Source organism: Pistacia vera, unplaced genomic scaffold (assembly GCF_008641045.1).
Source record: "Pistacia vera cultivar Batoury unplaced genomic scaffold, PisVer_v2 Contig477, whole genome shotgun sequence".
In the NCBI taxonomy this organism is placed as follows: Eukaryota; Viridiplantae; Streptophyta; class Magnoliopsida; order Sapindales; family Anacardiaceae; genus Pistacia; species Pistacia vera.
In genome coordinates, this window is record NW_022196309.1 from 533,390 (window position 1) to 553,337 (window position 19,948).

At 35.4% G+C, this 19,948-nt stretch overlaps 1 protein-coding gene across 2 annotated transcripts; it reads left to right on the top strand.

Moving 5' to 3' along the window:
- The first annotated feature begins 1,992 nt into the window (after positions 1-1,992).
- LOC116146376 (kinesin-like protein KIN-14B) lies at positions 1,993-19,727 on the top strand. Of its 2 annotated transcripts, none has more exons than XM_031431778.1 (24): positions 1,993-2,477; positions 3,854-3,977; positions 4,329-4,415; positions 4,656-4,826; positions 4,969-5,075; positions 5,447-5,578; positions 5,706-5,884; positions 7,723-7,884; positions 8,322-8,413; positions 9,587-9,738; positions 10,548-10,721; positions 11,374-11,520; positions 12,481-12,669; positions 13,113-13,184; positions 13,275-13,330; positions 13,447-13,666; positions 14,415-14,606; positions 14,708-14,899; positions 15,097-15,277; positions 16,010-16,179; positions 17,815-17,913; positions 18,113-18,253; positions 18,346-18,504; positions 19,008-19,727. In XM_031431778.1, the coding sequence occupies exons 1-24, from the start codon at positions 2,244-2,246 to the stop codon at positions 19,461-19,463; spliced, it is 3,888 nt and encodes a 1,295-aa protein (XP_031287638.1). In that variant the 5' UTR covers positions 1,993-2,243; the 3' UTR covers positions 19,464-19,727. The 2 variants fall into 2 exon arrangements, with proteins under 2 accessions (XP_031287638.1, XP_031287639.1); XM_031431779.1 differs by having other exon boundaries at positions 15,097-15,114; positions 15,844-16,179.
- Positions 19,728-19,948: the final 221 nt, after the last annotated feature.

The window sequence follows — 19,948 nt, forward strand, 5'->3', positions numbered from 1 at the left end:
TTTGAGTGGGTATTTTATGGGCATTCTTCTTCTTCTTCTTCTTCTTCTTCTGCTTTGGCTAAAATGTGCCTCAGAAGATAAAGCCAAAGAAGAAGAAGAAGAATGCCCATAAAATACCCAATTAGAAGAAAAAGGTAAATGAAGAAAGAAAAGGTTTAATCTATGAGTATGGGCACATTTTGAGTGCGATAAAAGAAAAAGAAGAATGGGTAGAAGAAAAAGAAGAGGCAGCATTAGGTTTGAGAGATTTGCAGAAAATAAAAAAAATAAAATAAAAATGACTATTTTAACCTTCAACTGTTAAAATAAAGGAAACAGTGTTAGTTTAAGGATGTGAATTGGAATACATGCAGCCAGGGGTACCAACTTGAAATTTTGCCAAACCTCGAGTAGGAACATGTCATTTGCTCTATTATTATTGATATTTGGTTGAAAATGAGACCACCCACATTACAAAAAAAATAATGATGATACCAAAGATCAGTTAAAGGTTTAGATTGTTGATTAATTTTTAAAATAAGGGTAAAATAGACATTTGATACAATTTTTAACGAAAAATTAATGGAATCCATTTACAGGGTTGTTCCTGATGAAGTTTTGTAAACTTTTAGAGTTGGTGATAGTTGACATTCAAATGATGATTTAGCAAATATGAGAGGAGGTAATTAATTTTTAACTGTTAATTAAAGAGTTAATTACATTGACCACCTCTGAGGTTTCAACATTTCAGAGCACTTAGAAAAAATGATTAGGTTAACATTGACAACCCACTTTGGTAACTTCTATTAAGGCTGTAGCACCTAAAAAGCTCTCTTTACACCCCCTCAAACATAAAAACCTGACAATTACCCCACTAACTTATGTATAAGGATCAAACTGGAAACCCCTATCCCTTTGAACAAGAAGATTATCTGAGGTTAACCTCGACGAACTATTACAACGATACCGTGTGATGTTGATGAGAATGTTTGAAGTCTAATGCTAGTACAAGAATGACGTTATTGCTTGATTATATTTTGACACCAGTTTCATCGAAAATAATCATATAATATTGCGACATGGTTCGCATAGGGGTGATGTAATTTTATGATATTTTTGCTGCATTGTTATAAATGTGGTCGGAGATGATATTTTTCCCGGCAACGTTGAGGTTGCTTACAATTTGGCGTAGTAGATTTTCTGCAAAGTAAAGTGAGCTGGCCGGTGGGGTTGCTGCATATGCTGGTCATAAGTACTACCACTCGAATGCAGAATTAGCAACAATATAATTTTGCCATGTCGATCAAATACATTCATGCTTCAAACATACCTAACTTGTTTAGCTTTCTTTACACAAACCAAAATTTTATAGTGAAAAAAATATATGTATATTTATGGACTTCTCTATTTTTTATCATTAGTATTATTATAACCTATGATAATTATGATGGGTTATAAAGGTAGTCAAATGTTGGCTTTGTGATTTGCTTTTAGCAATAAGGGTTCTTCTTGTTTTTTGAATATTGTATGGCATGATTAAAAACTATATAAATCATAAAAGATTATAAAGTACCTTAGAGTTTATAATTCACACTTCAAAGCCCAATTATGATACTTTATCGATAATATTACAAAACTTGTGACCAATTTGCTTGGCTAAACTATCCAAAAACGTGGTGCCCGTTTTAAAAGTGTCACGCAATGGACCTAACCAAACTTCAACTGCCACTGTTCAATTTCATTTGCTAAAAAGTTGAGTTTGAATAAATGAGGCGGGTACTACCAAAACCATGTCTTCATTTAAAGAAAGAAACAAAGATATAATCTAATGGGTTCGGGTTTTTTGGCCAGGAGTCCAGGACCCAATCAGGCCGTGCCAACCCGACACTATCCCATTGCCAGCTCATCATACAAACAACCACCTGCACCCCCACGCGCATCCTCACGTAGCACGCGCTTCCTTATCTAAAGAAAAACAAATATTAGGAAAAAAACTCATTCACAGAAAGCGAATCGTGAAGTAATACTGAGCACAAATTACTTGTGTCCCAAACAGCCGTTGAGTGTTCCTATATCAATCCGCCATTTCCAATACGGCGTCGTTCTCATCGTCACTCTCTCTCCACCCTTCATTTTATTACATTACAGGGCCAAAGCAAAAACAAAAGCAAAGCAAAAAGATTGGATGACGATCTCTAGAGACAGTCTTTTGAAATTTTAGCTCTGAAATTTGGTTGTGAGTGAAGTAGGGTTTTGGTTTAGTAATGGCGGAGAACAAGAACCGGTGGAACTGGGAGGTGAGTGGCTTCGAGCCGACGAAGACGTCGTCGTCGTCATCCTCCACGTCGCCGTTCGACCGCCCCGAGGACCAGCGGCCAGCTGTTGCACCTCTGGTTCGGCGCTACTCGATATCTGCCACGTCGGTTTCGCCGCATTCTCCGGAGATTTCGAGGCAGGCGCTTGCTACTAAGGTTCAGCGATTGAAGGATAAACTTAAGGTAGTGTGTTTATTATTATTGATTGAGTTTGTAGGCTGATGGTTTGATTTGGTGGTGTTAAGGGCAATGTGTGTAGTGATTAGTGAGTTTGAGTGTGACAGTGATGTTAAGAAGTGAATAATTTGTTACAGAGTTATTTTCTTGAATGTGAGAGGCAATTATGTTTCGAAAAGAATTTATTCAGGAAATAGGAAAATGCTATTTTAATGTTCTTAACTAAGTTCAATTGCAGTTTAGGGTTATACTTTTGGTTAGGACTAGCTTCTCCTTGGTGGAGGACTGGAAGTCTTTAGTTTGATACTGCTAGACTGTTTGATTTTGTTGGCATTTGAGACATGGAGTATATCATTAGTCTGCAAATGTTGGTTTTTGAAACTTTTGAGTTGGAGGGGTGAATCTGAATTTATGCCGGAGTTGTGAAGAAGTAGATTAGTTGAGGTCCTTGAGGACTTTGAGGCATTGTAAGTGAAACAACAAGGTATGACCTTATTTCTTTAAGGAAGTTTAGAACTGTCGTCCATTGGCACCAGAGCTTGCTTGGTGATCCAATCCTACTCGGGTAGGTTTCTCAGGGTTAATATTGAATTTTGCACTGCCTTTGTTTAATGCACATTACTGCAACCAAAACATTTGCATTTAGGTGATTTGTGTGGGCTTTTTATTGGGTGGGTAGTGACAAGTTTTTCTTTTTTGCGGGCTTTCAGTGGGACAACAGTCAGTAAAAGTTTGGCAGTGAACTCTGGTTAACTATATTGGGAAGTGCTGAAAACTACCGTGGTTACCAACTGATGGTTGAAAAGTTAGTTGTCTCAAATTAGTGCACGTCTCAAGAAGTTCATTCTGTTTGATAACTATTTAAAGAATCTAATTTTCTTCTTTCTAATTTAAGTGTCCAAGATTCTGTAATATCAGGATGATTTCTGTTAATAACTTTTTTTAACCATACTTTACGCAAGCTATACTATTTGCAAGTCTAGTTATACATGCAGATTGAGTATCAGATTTTTGAAAATTGGAATTCAAAAGAAAGAAAAGAAAAAAGAAATTGTGAGTGAAATATCGAGGTACCTCTTGATTTAAACCTTTCCACACATAGTGACCTGGAATGCAAGATGTCTCTGGCAAATTGTTCAGCTTTTGCTGAGTGCTGGAATCACATGTGCTGGTAGATGTATTGGAGACCCCTTTTTTCTATTTTAGGTTATATCGATATCAAGGTAGATCAAGAGTTGCAAATTTATCTTGGGGACATTCTTTGAGCTTTAGTACTTTGCTCTTTTCTGTAAGATTACATTGGGGTCAGATGGTTGATTTGACTATAGTATGATGCACTTGTTTCATGAATTCCTAATACTTGTTTCACATTATTTTGACAGCTAGCAAAAGAAGATTACTTGGGATTGAGGCAAGAAGCAAGTGATCTGCAGGAGTACTCTAATGCAAAGCTTGACCGAGTTACACGTTATCTCGGTGTTCTTGCTGAGAAAACCCGTAAGCTAGGTATATACCCAAGTCACTCGTATCGTCCATGCTAAAATTATGAATTTTTTTCCCCAAATTAAGGACTATGTTTGGTTTGAGATTTTGAATTGAATGAGACTACATATCTAAGCTCATGTCTATTGGGATACTATGTTTGAAATGGATATTGGAGAACATTTCCGTGAAGTGTAACAGAGCAATTATGGTGGATATTATTCCATGCTGAAATAACATACTTATGAAACACATGCAATGATTTTGTTTCTCTAATTGTCACTCCCTGCACTATCTTGTCTACTGTCTCTCTAGCTTGTATTGTTGTTGGGTTCTGCTAGTGGTTTTAAGTTTTTACTTAAATTTAAATGTCAGATCAAGTTGCCATCGAAACTGAAGCTAGAATATCTCCACTGATCAATGAAAAGAAAAGATTGTTCAATGACTTGTTGACGTCCAAAGGTACTCATTTTTTGATTTACCATCTCTCTTTCTCTCTCTCTGTCTATCTGTCTATCTATCTGTCTGTCTTCTTCTCTCTCTGCCTCTAGCAGACACACAAATGCAGAGATTTGCACATACTCTATGCACACAAAAGCTTTTATCCTTACAATATTTTCTGTATTTATTCTAAGATCTGCTTCTCATAGATTCTTTGTTTTTGTATTTATCATGTTTGAGAAACTAGATTGTTTGTTTCAGGAAACATAAAGGTATTTTGCCGCACGAGGCCATTATTTGAAGACGAAGGTCATTCAGTTGTTGAATTTCCTGATGATTGCACTATTCGTGTCAATACCCGTGATGATTCCATCTCCAACCCCAAGAAGGATTTTGAATTTGACCGAGTTTATGGACCTCATGTTGGACAAGGTGACATAAAATTTTCTTTAATCATCTTTCTCAATCATTTTATAAGTTAATTTTTTTATATTCCCTCCTTAGTCACACATGATTTAATAATTAGACTATTGAAATGCCTTAGAAAAATTCTTATTGAGGTATTTCTGTGCAGCTGAGCTGTTCAGTGATGTACAGCCACTGGTGCAATCAGCTTTGGATGGATTTAACGTTTCTATATTTGCTTATGGGCAAACTCACTCAGGAAAGACGCACACAATGGTGCCCTCTCTCTCTCTTCCCCCTTGGGTTCTTCCATTGGAAAATTTACTAAAGCTTGTGCTTTAACATTTTTCATTGCCCAGTATAAAGAATATACTTGTTAAAGCTGGCTTAGCTATTGATTAAACTAGATTAATTGTTGTTTTTCATCAACTATCTGCAACTCTTGTTGCATAAAATATCTTTCTGTCTTGTTTTGTTATTTTCCTGTTTTCGTTCTTTTGGAATTAACTGGCAATTGGTTTACTTTGATGATCATCACATCGGTTGAACTGGCTGTTTGTGCTTTACTGCTGGTGCTTTAAGGTTTTGCAGGGCCTCATTCTTTTGTGAAGTCTCTTGCTTTCCTGACATGTTTCTGATTTGCCCAGGAAGGATCAAGCCACGATCGTGGTCTGTATGCTCGCTGTTTTGAGGAATTGTTTGATTTATCTAACTCGGATTCAACTTCAACTTCTCGATTCAAATTCTCTGTTACAGTTTTTGAGCTCTATAATGAGCAGGTTTATTCCCCTCGATCACTAACCAATCATTGCACTTCCTGTCCATTGCTTATCTTTATTATCTTCTGGTTTTTATTTATAGTGTCATCAAAATTTTCTGATTCAGACCCTTTTCTTGTTCCTGTAGATAAGGGATTTGCTCTCAGAATCAGGAAGCAGTTTATCAATGGTTCGCTTAGGAACGGCAGAATCTTTTATAGAACTTGTACAGGAAAAAGTTGATAATCCATTGGAGTTCTCTAAAGTCTTGAAATCTGCATTTCAAAGCCGGGGAAATGATGTTTTGAAGTTCAATGTTTCTCATTTGTATGTTCTCTTTGTACTATTAAAGTTTCCATCTCATTATTTTACTTTTGTTTTCATTCTCTTTCTCTTTTCCCCTATAACATTTGATGATCTCCTTTCTAGTTCTATGACCATGCTTCTTCGCTGAGAGAGAAAATTTGACCATGCCTTGGGTTAAATTAAATTTTTATTTAAAGTACAGATATGCCCTATAAAGTCTGTTTAAACAAGGTCCTGACACATTATTGTCAAAGAGTACTAAGTTTAATTTGAGACAAGTTATTCCTAGTAGTTTTTTTTTTTTTTCTCTTTTCGGTATTATTGTCGTATTTTTGAGCTTGTCAAAGCATTCTGGAATAGCTAATAAATATCTAAGCTCTTTGATATCAACTCATTTTTGAACAATCTAATATTAGTGACCTTTATGAACTTGACAAAATGTAAACGGAGAATCTGATTTTAGTTAATTGATTTTTTCTTTATTTGATCAACTAATTGGAGCACATGTAGCAGGTTATGACCTTGATGAAGTTGATCTAGTAGATCATTTGTTAATCGTATGACTAAAGTTGAATACTAAGTTTCATGAAAAGAATTATTTGAACTGGTAATGGTGTCACATAAGTAGCATTTACTCATAAATTTGATAGAATATTGTTTGAAATATTACTGTATGTTGAATAGGGTTTATTGAATGGATAGACTAAGTAGATATTATTTATTTGAACTGGTAATGGCGCCACATAAGTAGCATTTACTCATAAATTTGATAGAATATTGTTTGAAATATTACTGTATGTTGAATAGGGTTTATTGAATGGATAGACTAAGTAGATATTATTTTTTTGAACTGGTAATGGCGCCACATAAGTAGCATTTACTCATAAATTTGATAGAATATTGTTTGAAATATTACTGTATGTTGAATAGGGTTTATTGAATGGATAGACTAAGTAGATATTATTTATTTGAACTGGTAATGGCGCCACATAAGTAGCATTTACTCATAAATTTGATAGAATATTGTTTGAAATATTACTGTATGTTGAATAGGGTTTATTGAATGGATAGACTAAGTAGATATTATTTTTTTTTCTTGATAGGACCTTCAATCATGTCCTGTATCATCAGTTAGTTTTTGTTTTTGGCCTGTCTTGAGCCAGGCATGTATGTACATACTGTGGAAGCTTGCTCTTTTTTATGTAATACTCTCTTCAATTTATATAAGTTTTCTTGAGTTTCATAGTAAAAAGAGTTTCAATAGTCTTTAAGGTTCAAAAGCCATAATTGATTGAATGTAACAAACTTCCTAGGATAATTCTGTAAAAGTATCCATAGAGTTCAAATATTCCAAGGCTATAGTTATAGTGAAGGAGGTGCTGAATTTAGTTCAAGATTTTTTCTGGATCTCTTGGATAGGGTTTTGGGGGTATAATTATTTTTTAAGGGGCTGATCTGTTACTCTCGGAAAAAGGGGCTTGTCTGTAGATTTCATTAAAAAATTCAGTGTATCAGCAAGGAAAATGGAAAGCAGATAAGGAAACAGTAGAAAATAGGGCTCAATTAAGAAATGAGCATCTTCCTGACTGTTCTTTAAGACATTCACAGAAGTTTTTTCACTTTTTGAGAGGTTTGATAAGAAAATAGAGGATAACTAATACAACATGCAAGTAGAGATGATTGCTTCCCGACTTTCTTCCAAACTCTTTCAATGTTTGTGCAGTTTCTGAAAAGCAATTGAAATTTTAATGTAAATTGTTGCATTGTATGTACATGTGTCATGTATGCATGCCCATTGTTCTGATAGTAAGTGCTATTCTCTAATTCGATTGTGTGGATTCTGTGTCTCATTTTGGCAGGATTATCATGATACACATATATTATAACAATTTGATCACTGGAGAAAACACTTATAGTAAGCTTTGTCTTGTTGACTTGGCTGGAAGTGAAGGTCTGATAACAGAAGATGATAGTGGGGAGCGTGTAACTGATTTGCTGCATGTCATGAAATCACTTTCAGCGTATGCCTTGTTAAACTCTCCTGCTTCTCCATTGAATTAATTAATTAATTGTTCTGCACTAGTAGCAACAAATTGCCACTCATGGTTGCTGCTTGTGTATGAAGTGTTATGTTGGAATACTTCCAAAGATAGGAATTTCATTTCTGCTTTCTCTTTGTGGAGTTGTTGCTGCATTTTATGGTTTCCTATTAAAAAAAAGAAAAGGGTTCGTATAGTAATAGTTGCAATTCAAGGTTGTGTGCTTTCTAGTTAATTAAACGAGAAAATTAGTTAGCTCATTTCCTAGGCTTGGTTAGTGGGAAACAAGAGTGTATTTGTAATTTACTCGTTTGCTTTAATAATCATGGTAGTAAGATTAGCATGCAACACTTTCATGTTTTCTGAAGTCTCTTCTGTCACTATGCAATTTCTTATTCAATTGTCTGTTAAATTTGTAGGCTGGGAGATGTTTTGTCGTCCCTGACTTCAAGAAAGGATATTGTTCCTTACGAAAATTCAATGCTTACCAAAGTATTTGCGGACTCTCTAGGTACCAAATTCTTCTTCTTGTGTGCATAAGTTTTGGTGGCACTTTTATGATGGTCAGACTTGTAAGAGCAACAGAAGATATATTATTGTGGAAAATGGTAATAAAAGTATTCTTATCATTATGTCCTTTTCTTAATGCACTTAAATCCTTTTATTGCTCTATGTCTTGTCCCTGTTTCTTGGAAAGAGGTGGCCCAAGAGATTCACGGGTTCATTTCAGTTCTTAAACTATTTGGGCCCATTTTTGCGGCAGTGGTAACAATTGACAAGTGAGGAAAAGTGCCTCCCCTCCCTCGTCTGCCACCAACCAAATAAAAGTTTAGAGATGAATTTTCCCAAAAAATTGGTCTACTTATGAAATTAGTTCCATCTATTTATTTGGAATAAGTAGGAAACCATGAATCCCATAGATTCTTCTTAGTTGTCCTTCTAAAAGATGCCAAATGGGACTCATTATGCTCCTGGTTCTTAGGTTAACTCCCCTTTGGTTATGTGAAGGAAAAAGAATTGAAATTGTACAGACTCTATTAATACTTTTGATCATAATCTTCCATAGATTGATGGCCTGTAATTTTATTGTTTAAAATACTCTTACTTAAAGGTAAAGATTTCATTTCATATAAAAAGCTTAGAACAATAGAAAATTACATATTCAAGCAGTACTCTGGAAAATCTTAGCTTGGAAGGAGTGGTACGGTTTTAAGTTTGCTCAGAAAGTTGGATTGCAAACTTTGTAAAGTCCTGATTTGGTTTTATTCATTTTGGAAAGTTAGCAATTTTGTAGAAAATACCATATCTGCTTTGTTTTGTTATTCTACATCATATAGGATACAAGATATGTCTGTTTTTTGAGTGAGAATGGGATCTGTCAAGAACAAGGTTGGCAATTAAGTGCTAAACCACTAAAATTTGTTTGATGCATTATTTGGAACTCAGAGTGCTGGTATGTAATGACTTTACTTTTATTTTTATTTGTGGGTGATTATCCTTCGTGAGATTAACTGCCTTCATAATGTTCCAGCTTTCCTGGCTGTTGTCTGCTTGTGAATGTTTCGTTTGTTTCATTATGCATGAAATTATTTACTTTCTTTTTTCTCTTTTAATATATTCTTTTTGACAGATATCTATTGACAAACCGTTTCAATCAATATTTCTTATTTTTGTATTTCTGCAGGTGGAAACTCAAAAACTTTAATGATAGTTAATGTATGTCCAAATGCTGTGAATTTGTCTGAGACACTATCATCTCTCAATTTCTCTGCTAGAGCTCGTAATGCTGTTCTAAGCCTTGGAAATCGAGATACAATTAAGAAATGGAGAGATATTGTAAGTTTCCTACTTTTGTTTTAATCTCTGTTACAATGCATCGTTTATTTCAACATATGCTGCTTTTTGCTGTAATTAACTTATATTTAATGAACAAAATGTGTCTTTCAGTAGGATAATACCTCGATATGAAGGTGTATGGCGAGGGGAGTACTCTTATCTGATCACTACTATTAATATCTAGAAATACTTTTTATTAGCGAGTAAGACATTACAACAATTCGGTCCCTTTGAATAAAGAAAAAAAAAAAAAATGAAATGAACTGTTTTGGGACTGAAGCCTGAAATGAGGAGAACATGAAATGAATGAATATCCGATAGCTTACCTGCATCCTCATTCACTGGTCTTTAAAGCTCCTCTTATTTCTTCATTTTAAATAACCCAAATAGCAGCAAGAATAGGACATCTCCTCAAGGCCAGGGCTTTCTCTCTCCAGATGCAGAATTATGTCAATGAACAATGAAAAGAATGTTCAATAAGCATTCTGATAATATTTGGATTTACAATTATGCTGCTTTTGTGAAATGATAACTGGCAAGGGCTTTATATTGATGAGATAACTAGAAAGCTTTAGAGATGTTATTAACTGAACAAAATTAAGGAGGGAAGCATCTCAGCTACATTTCAATCTAGGAATTGATTTGAGGTCCCTATGATTGGGTGCTTCTTATGTCTGTTCTCTCGAAAGTTTGATAGATCAAATAGGAACTTTCTGGAGTTCTCCATGCTTAGTCAAGTCTATGTTTTGGTAACGCACAGATGTATTGCCCGAACTTACATTTTTTATTATGTGTGATGATTCTTGTAGGCAAATGATGCACGTAAGGAGTTGTATGAAAGGGAAAAGGAAATCCAAGATCTTAAACAAGAGACTGTGGGACTAAGACAGTCGCTTAAAGAAGCAAATGATCAGTGTATCCTACTCTACAATGAAGTTCAGAAAGCGTGGAAAGTGTCTTTAACACTACAGTCAGATTTAAAGGTTTTGTAACTTCATGAGTTTGGTATAGTTTTCCAATTGTGTAACATGTTACTTGGCACTTTGGAATTGCTTTTCATTCTTTTTTTAACATTCCTGGCTTATTCTTCCCTTCTCTCTCTCTCTCTCTCTCTTTTGCTTTTGCCATAATAGACTTTTAGTATTCAGAAATTGTCCATGGTCCATAAAAATTAAATGTATTCTGCTAGAGTATATTGTATAGTCAAATTCTTGCCTTCTTTCTGCACAATAAGATGACTTAACTGATATTTTCTCTTACTTCTTCATCAAGTGTCATTCCAGGTAAAATAAGAATGCATGGGTTTAGGTTATTTTTTTGTGTTTTAGTGTTACATATGTAATCTTAAGTAAGGGTGTAATGGGTGGTCCTACTCCTTGTCTGTGAAGTTTTCTGCACCGTTGATTAGCCAATTTAAGTTCACAGTAAACTTCCTCCATTTAGTTAACTTGCTTGGGCTTCAGACTCTGTTGTTTTCAGACTTGTGAAAGGCTATACTTTGTCTGCTTTGCTGTATTTTGTGGTTGTAGGTGTGTATTGTGGCATTTGTACTTGTGCATTTCTTGTTAAAAATAGGTATTGGCACTTCAGGTAAATCATATCGCTAATCTTTTTTATCAATTTTGTTTGATGCAGTCTGAGAATCTGATGCTTGCTGACAAGCATAAGATAGAGAAGGAACAAAACGCTCAGCTCAGAAATCAGGTAGCTCAACTATTACATTTGGAACAGGAACAAAAGATACAGATTCAACAAAGAGATTCCATAATTCAGACATTGCAGGTTGGTCTTCAGCAACTTTATATGTCTATCCATGTATATGTTTAGAAGAAAAAGGTTTTTGTGCAATGCCCTGGAGATTTTTAATTTTTTTTTGGGCCTTGCCACAGCTTGTTTGTTCACCTTGCAACAATTTTCACGGCAATCAAGCATATATGTTTTCCTAGATATGAATGCTACATACACTGCTCTGATTATAGGGTGATGGTAATTCACCCCAAGTCAAAGCTGATGGTGATGGATTAATGTGTGCTCCTGTTTTTTCTATTATTGATGCATATATTTTTTTTTTTCCAGACCTGAAGGAGTATTTGCTAGCAATGGCAAAGACATATATGTCCATACAAATATTTTTGGTGTTTTAATATTTTATGTTTGACTGTTATTTTACTGAAATTTTCTTCACTAATTGTAGTTTGAGCTCTCTAGTTTCAATTATATTGAATAAACAGCTCTGGGTAGGGAAGTTTCTTCTTGTGGATTACTAAATTTTCTTAATCTTTTTCTTTCACATTGCCCAACTGGCCCTAGTCCTTGAAAACAATATAGTAATTGCTTAACTAAATCTCATAAGAGTTTTTTGTCAGCTCAGATGTATGTAACCCAGAGCCATTTTGGCAAACACTAAATTTCTGTCATTAGTAGAGACAGCAACCATATGGCATAGTTTTTTATGAGATTTTTTGTTTGTGCACTTGACTATCATTCTTAGATTTTTATTGATACGTCATGATTATTGTTTATTGGGTTTCTACTTTGAACTACTTGTAACCTTTATCATAACGTTGCCAGCTTTTGTGTTTCATTTATATATTCCAACTTTTAGTGAGAAAAAGTTCGAGTTGTATTATGGTCATCTCTATGGAAAATTTAACTACATGTTTCTGTTTATCCTGATCATATAATTTCTATAACATGGTTGAATGATTATATTGATTCTCCTGTTTTTAATCTCTCATCCAGGCCAAGATTAAAAACATTGAATCTCAACTCAATGAAGCACTTCATTCAAGTGAAGTAAGGTCAACACCTGGCTCAGCACCAGGACATGCTCTGTCATCAATATCCAAGGCAACTGAGGATGGCATGGATTCTTCAGCAGTAACCAAAAAACTGGAGGAAGAACTTAAAAAACGTGATGCTCTCATTGAGGTGTGCTGTAATTCATATTTTGGCTTTTTAAGTCATTAAAGTGTAGGAATCTACAATTTTGACCTTATTTTTTTTTTTTTTTTCGTGTTGTCAACTTCAACATGTCTTGTCTCTGGCATAGTTGTCACTGGTCCTCTGTGTAAGTTGTTACTAATTAAAGTTTGAATAATGGACCTCTAAAATCGAGAAGACATACTTTCCTTCTTTTAGAATGGAACTTAATGCTATAATAAAGTATCTTTCTTTGATTATTGGTTGGATGGGGTTGATTTCTCGCTAAAATAATGGTTATATCTCCTGAAAGTTGTTGTTTTATCATGAAGCTTTGGAATTTGTGTCTGTTGTCTATTGTATATCTTCTTTTTAATCCTTTCAAAATTAAGGTGGACTTGTGCTTTCAATATGGTTTCCTTATAGGTATGTTTGATTTATTGCTTGTGCAGAGGTTGCACGAAGAAAATGAGAAATTGTTTGATAGATTAACAGAGAAAGCATCAGTAGTTGGTTCACCCCAGGTAGTTTTTCTTCCTTGCACAGTGTAACAGGTGCTTTTATTCTTTTGTAAATGTTGTTCATTTGTCTAACTTTGTTGTCTTTCTTTTCAGGTATCAAGTCCATTATCAAAAGGACTAGTGAATGTTCAGTCACGGGACTCGGCCCGGTATGTGTTTTAGCCAAGTTTGAAAAAGTTGCTGTGATTGTTCTGGGACTTTCATATTCCCTTTTCCTTGGTACCTTAATAGTTGGTTATTGAACTCTGTGATTATTTATGAACAGGAATGATAGTAACAATAAAGGACGCTCTATGGATGCTGTTCCTTCCCCATTATCTGCCGAGAAGACTGAAGGGACAATGGCTTTGGTTAAATCAAGTTCTGATAAAGTTAAATCTACCCCAGCTGGAGAATATCTTACTACTGCATTAAATGACTTTGACCCAGAACAATATGACAGCCTTGCTGCCATATCAGATGGAGCAAACAAGCTTCTGATGCTGGTACGTTTATTCCTGGCTTGTCCATTTGAGACTGTAATCTTGCTGTCACATAATGATCTGTGCTGTTCAAGTGAAGATCTACAATGGTGTCATTTATGTTCTACATTTAAGCTTGTGGAAAAGGTCAAAAAGGTCCTTCTAATGTTTACACTTGAGGATGAGATTGTAGAAACTAGACTAACATTGATGTTGCTTTTAATCATTAACTCAATATATTCAAGTTGGATAGGCCTGTCAAATATTTGATTAACAAATATGTCTTTGAAAATATTTTGAAAAATGAAAGTGGAATTTATTTTATTTTTTTTTTAATACTTTCAAGATTGAGAAATGAGTCTGGTACTGTATTTCAAACTAGTTTTCTGAGTCTGTATTTGGTAGGGATTAGTAGGAAATAATTTTTTGTATTCTCTTTGAGTTTTGTATTTTCAAGATTTAGAAATGAATCTGGTACTTTTTTAGTTTTCTGAGATAAAAAACAATGGAAATTCCTCTATTAAAAAAGAAAAAGATTTTAAGAAGGCAACACCTTAATCTGTACGTAGCAATTACTTTCTAATCACCAAGCCCATGTAGCTGGTGGTATGTTAGATTGGTTTCAAATGTGTACCATAGCATATTTGCTGCTTTTGGGTTTGAAAATGTAACAATGTGCTCTCTCACTTTCTGCTGATGTGTTGGACTTTTTTTGCCGTTAAGTGTGATAAAAAGAATGAGCATTTCCATGATAACTTTCCATTTATTTCAGGTTTTGGCAGCGGTTATTAAAGCAGGAGCATCTAGAGAGCATGAAATACTTGCTGAAATCAGAGATGCCGTCTTCTCTTTTATTCGTAAAATGGAACCTAAGAGGGTGATGGACACCATGCTTGTTTCACGTGTCAGAATTTTGTATATAAGATCGTTGCTTTCTAGATCACCTGAGCTGCAGTCCATCAAGGTACATACTCAAGATGCTATCATATTACTTGGTTTCCTCTGTTGACTATATGCTATCACTTGATTTTTATTGAGATCAGCGTGTTTTTATTCCATTTGTAGGTTTCCCCTGTTGAATGCTTTTTAGAAAAGGCTAATTCTGGACGCAGTAGAAGCTCCAGTCGAAGTAGCAGCCCCGGAAGATCTCCTGTGCGTTATGTTGATGAGCAGATCCAAGGCTTTAAAGTAAATATAAAGCCGGAAAAGAAGTCCAAGTTATCTACAGTCGTTTTGAGAATGCGAGGAATTGATCAGGTGGCTTTTTTGTCCCCTCTGCCTTCTCTTTTTTCTTTTTTCTTTTTTAATTATTATTATTTTACAATTTGGCTTATTTTCATTTGTTATCATCAATGCCTATCTACGACTCATTGTCAATATTTCTATTGGATTTTATCTTTAGATATTTCATGTTCTAATGAACAGAAAATTTTCTTATGTGATCAAATTTGCAGGATACTTGGAGGCAGCAGGTTACGGGTGGAAAGCTAAGGGAAATACAAGAGGAAGCCAAAAGTTTTGCTATAGGAAATAAGGCTCTTGCTGCTCTTTTTGTCCATACCCCAGCTGGCGAGCTTCAGCGGCAAATTAGGTCCTGGCTTGCCGAAAACTTTGAGTTTCTTTCTGTCACAGGAGATGATGCATNTTGTATATAAGATCGTTGCTTTCTAGATCACCTGAGCTGCAGTCCATCAAGGTACGTACTCAAGATGCTATCATATTACTTGGTTTCCTCTGTTGACTATATGCTATCACTTGCTTTTTATTGAGATCAGTGTGTTTTTATTCCATTTGTAGGTTTCCCCTGTTGAATGCTTTTTAGAAAAGGCTAATTCTGGACGCAGTAGAAGCTCCAGTCGAAGTAGCAGCCCCGGAAGATCTCCTGTGCGTTATGTTGATGAGCAGATCCAAGGCTTTAAAGTAAATATAAAGCCGGAAAAGAAGTCCAAGTTATCTACAGTCGTTTTGAGAATGCGAGGAATTGATCAGGTGGCTTTTTTGTCCCCTCTGCCTTCTCTTTTTTCTTTTTTCTTTTTTAATTATTATTATTTTACAATTTGGCTTATTTTCATTTGTTATCATCAATGCCTATCTACGACTCATTGTCAATATTTCTATTGGATTTTATCTTTAGATATTTCATGTTCTAATGAACAGAAAATTTTCTTATGTGATCAAATTTGCAGGATACTTGGAGGCAGCAGGTTACGGGTGGAAAGCTAAGGGAAATACAAGAGGAAGCCAAAAGTTTTGCTATAGGAAATAAGGCTCTTGCTGCTCTTTTTGTCCATACCCCAGCTGGCGAGCTTCAGCGGCAAATTAGGTCCTGGCTTGCCGAAAACTTTGAGTTTCTTTCTGTCACAGGAGATGATGCATCCGGGGGAACCACTGGTCAGTTAGAACTTCTTTCAACTGCAATTATGGATGGTTGGATGGCGGGTCTCGGTGCTGCTCTGCCTCCAAATACTGATGCACTTGGCCAACTTCTGTCCGAGTATTCAAAGCGGGTCTATAATTCTCAGTTGCAGCACTTGAAGGTATGCCTTGATTCATTGCTAGGACCTTTTCTTGGAGAGCACCTTTTTCTTCTGGATGAAAAATTAGCTTACTTTAAATGCCTGTGGAATGTGAATTAGAAAACTTTCCTAGTACTATTAAATTGCTTAGCAAAATGGATCCGCATTCTCATAGATGAAGATGCTAATTCTTTGTTCAGTAAATTGTCTTTGTCTTTGTACATACACAAATTTTTTGTGGAAGTCAGTTCTTGGATAAAGCTCTCCCTGCTGAATAGTTGGTTGGCATGAATTTCCATTGACGCAAGTTTTCAGTATTGTGATTTTGTTTGGTAGTTTACCGCTTGATCTTTAATAAGTTATTTCTTTATTCGGTTGGCTTTGCTGGGATGGTTATAAATCTGGAGCTGTGGGTTTTATTTTTTTGTTGGCATGTAATCATATTTATGCAGCACATGACTTCATCATTTTAAGAGTGATGCTTCACATACACTCTATATAGACTCATATATGGAATGTTACCTTCTTGCGTGTTAGTCACACCATTTATGTTATTTTGTTTAATTTTGTTTTAGTTTCCGTTCTTTCAATCACATCATATCACAAGTTTATATATGTAACATTATTCTTATTCAAATAAAGTAAGAGTTGTAAATTGAGCTAAGTAGGCACTAGTATGGCTTGAGTGTTATACAAAGTTGGGCCAGCATGGCATAGGACCCATTGTGGAATTATGTTGGCTTAGATTTTAAATGTAAAAGTTTTGAGGGCTGATATATGGACCAGTGAGAAAACGTGTATAATTGCTTATAATTTCTAAAATTAGTTGTAGTGAAACTTACGAATTAATTTGGGAGATGTCTTATTAATGGGGGTGGGGAATATGAAAGTAACATGCCAACACAACATGGATAGTCTTATTTTCTGGGTATGGGCATGGTGCGTAGGATGACTGAGCCATGTTTCAGGGATGGGTCAATTTGGTATGACAATTTGACCTCTTGTTGGAAGGGCATCAATTTACTACTTTACGATGCATATGTTGTTGGAGAATGGCCTGTACCAAGTTTCTCTGGTATGGCTGTGGGCTGCATCTTAGTTGTATGNTTATGTTGGCTTAGATTTTAAATGTAAAAGTTTTGAGGGCTGATATATGGACCAGTGAGAAAACGTGTATAATTGCTTATAATTTCTAAAATTAGTTGTAGTGAAACTTACGAATTAATTTGGGAGATGTCTTATTAATGGGGGTGGGGAATATGAAAGTAACATGCCAACACAACATGGATAGTCTTATTTTCTGGGTATGGGCATGGTGCGTAGGATGACTGAGCCACGTTTCAGGGATGGGTCAATTTGGCATGACAATTTGACCTCTTGTTGGAAGGGCATCAATTTACTACTTTACGATGCATATGTTGTTGGAGAATGGCCTGTACCACGTTTCTCTGGTATGGCTGTGGGCTGCATCTTAGTTGTTCGTTTATGCCCAAAAACATCTTTTGATGCCCTTGATAAGTACATTTTACCTTAAGAAATCAGAATGGCTAACAAGTACTTTTTCTATACTTTGAACAAGTCTAGTTGTGCACTCTTTAACGTTCTTCACAATTTAACGAGTAATGGATTGTTTGCTAATACTCAGTCTTTTGTCAGGATATTGCCGGGACCTTGGCTTCAGAAGAGGCTGAAGATGCATCACAAGTGGCAAAGCTGCGATCAGCTCTTGAGTCTGTTGATCACAAAAGAAGAAAGGTGCACATCTTTGTTTAGAAAACATATTTGTCTCAACTTTCTATTTCTCTTTGTGGATTGGATCAGGGTTAATGAATGTTAATTGATTAAATACATTTTATTCAGTGACAGTATGCTTTTATTATCCTCATGTGACATCCATGAGTCTAGAAATACTTTAACATTTTCTGGTCATGCTAATAGATATTTATATAATCAGATTTTGCAACAAATGAGGAGTGATGTAGCATTATTAATGTTGGAAGATGGTGGTTCACCTGTTCGGAATCCTAATACTGCAGCTGAAGATGCACGATTAGCATCTCTTATTTCTCTGGATGCCATAATAAAGCAAGTCAAGGTTATTACTTCATGAAACTGTTATTTTTTCTTTTAAAATTTTGTTTATAATGTAAGAAAAAGTAAACCTGCAACATTATATATATTATACAGGATATAATAAGACAATCCTCTGTAAGCACCTTGAGTAGAAGTAAAAAGAAAGTGATGCTCTCATCTCTAGATGAACTTGCAGAGCGGATGCCTTCTCTTCTTGATATTGACCATCCTTGTGCTCAAAGGCAAATTGCTGACACTCGTCGTGTGGTTGAGGTACATCAAACTTTTTCATTTAATACCTGAAGGTTAAAGCTTTAACATGTACGTTGATCAGGTGAATGAGTTGCATGAGTTTCTTGCTCTACATGATGGTTGCCAGTAGCCTAGGACATCATTGGCTTTCTTAAATGTCTCAATTAGGTTCAACTTGTAATTTTCAAGGCATAGGTTTAAAGTGACCATCAAATCTCGGAGAATGATAACACCAAAGATGATATAATGAAATGGCCTTCATTTAAAATTTGTCTAGAAACAGATGAACTCTTTTAGTTGCCTTGTGGAGAAAAAAATGTTTTATTTGAAGTAAAATGAATGCTAATCCTTCTTGTCAGGTATATTGTATCTGTTAAGGTAAAAAAAAGCATTAGTAGCTTATGGGTTTAGTGACTGAAATGCTCTTTAAATTTATAGCGCTTCTGGTTCTGTTTGCATTTCTATTTGGTTGAAGTTCACATACTTGCCCCCTCTAATTGCCATTATGTCATATATTGGTGCAGTCAATACCTGAAGAGGATGACAGTATTCTTGAAGCATCCAATGCTCGCAAACCATCTGCAGATATGGGTTCTGGTACTGAAACTGATGTGGCACAGTGGAACGTATTGCAGTTTAACACGGGCTCAACAACCCCATTTATAATAAAATGTGGAGCAAACTCAAATTCTGAACTGGTCATCAAAGCAGATGCCCACGTTCAGGAACCAAAAGGCGGCGAAATAGTGAGGGTGGTACCGAGACCGTCTGTTTTGGAAAATATGAGCTTGGAGGATATGAAACAAGTATTCTCCCAACTTCCCGAGGCACTAAGCTTGCTTGCATTAGCAAGAACAGCAGATGGTACACGAGCTCGTTATTCTCGACTGTACAGGACTTTGGCGATGAAGGTTCCATCACTAAGGGATCTAGTGGGTGAGCTTGAAAAGGGAGGAGTACTAAAAGATGTGAAGTCATGAATGGTGAAGGGTGTGTAGAAATTGTTGCTTGCCTTGTGAAGGAGTTCCAGTGAGGTATTTGTTATTGTAATCTATTGTGCCATTTTATTATATTAACGGAAAAGTGAGCTCTATAAACTCAACGTGTAATCTATTAGTACTCATTGTATCTTTACACGCATTGATCATTGCTGATACTAATCGCAATTTTGTGTAATCTATCAAATGCTGCGCTTGTGCATCGCCTACGCCTTATGAATGGAAATGGATCACTTAATTTTTTAACCATGGATGCAAGTCTTGTTGGTTGTGATATGTATATATATATATAAAGTTTTACGCTTTTTGTTTAATAATTTGACGTTGACGTAATTGTTTTAGTAATGTATTGTAGCAATAACTCTATACTAAGTTATATCTGAACAGTTCTGATTATTGGTTTGAGCTAGATTGTATCTAATTAAAGTTAGATTGTAAAGTTCAAACTTCAATGTAATGATTTTTAT

Coding starts and splice junctions, on each gene's coding strand:
- LOC116146376 (XM_031431779.1), top strand. CDS start 2,244: ATGGCGGAGAACAAGAACCGGTGGAACTGGGAGGTGAGTGGCTTCGAG. Junction 10,722..11,373: donor CACTACAGTCAGATTTAAAG/GTTTTGTAACTT, acceptor TGTTTGATGCAG/TCTGAGAATCTGATGCTTGC. Junction 16,180..17,814: donor CTCAGTTGCAGCACTTGAAG/GTATGCCTTGAT, acceptor GTCTTTTGTCAG/GATATTGCCGGGACCTTGGC.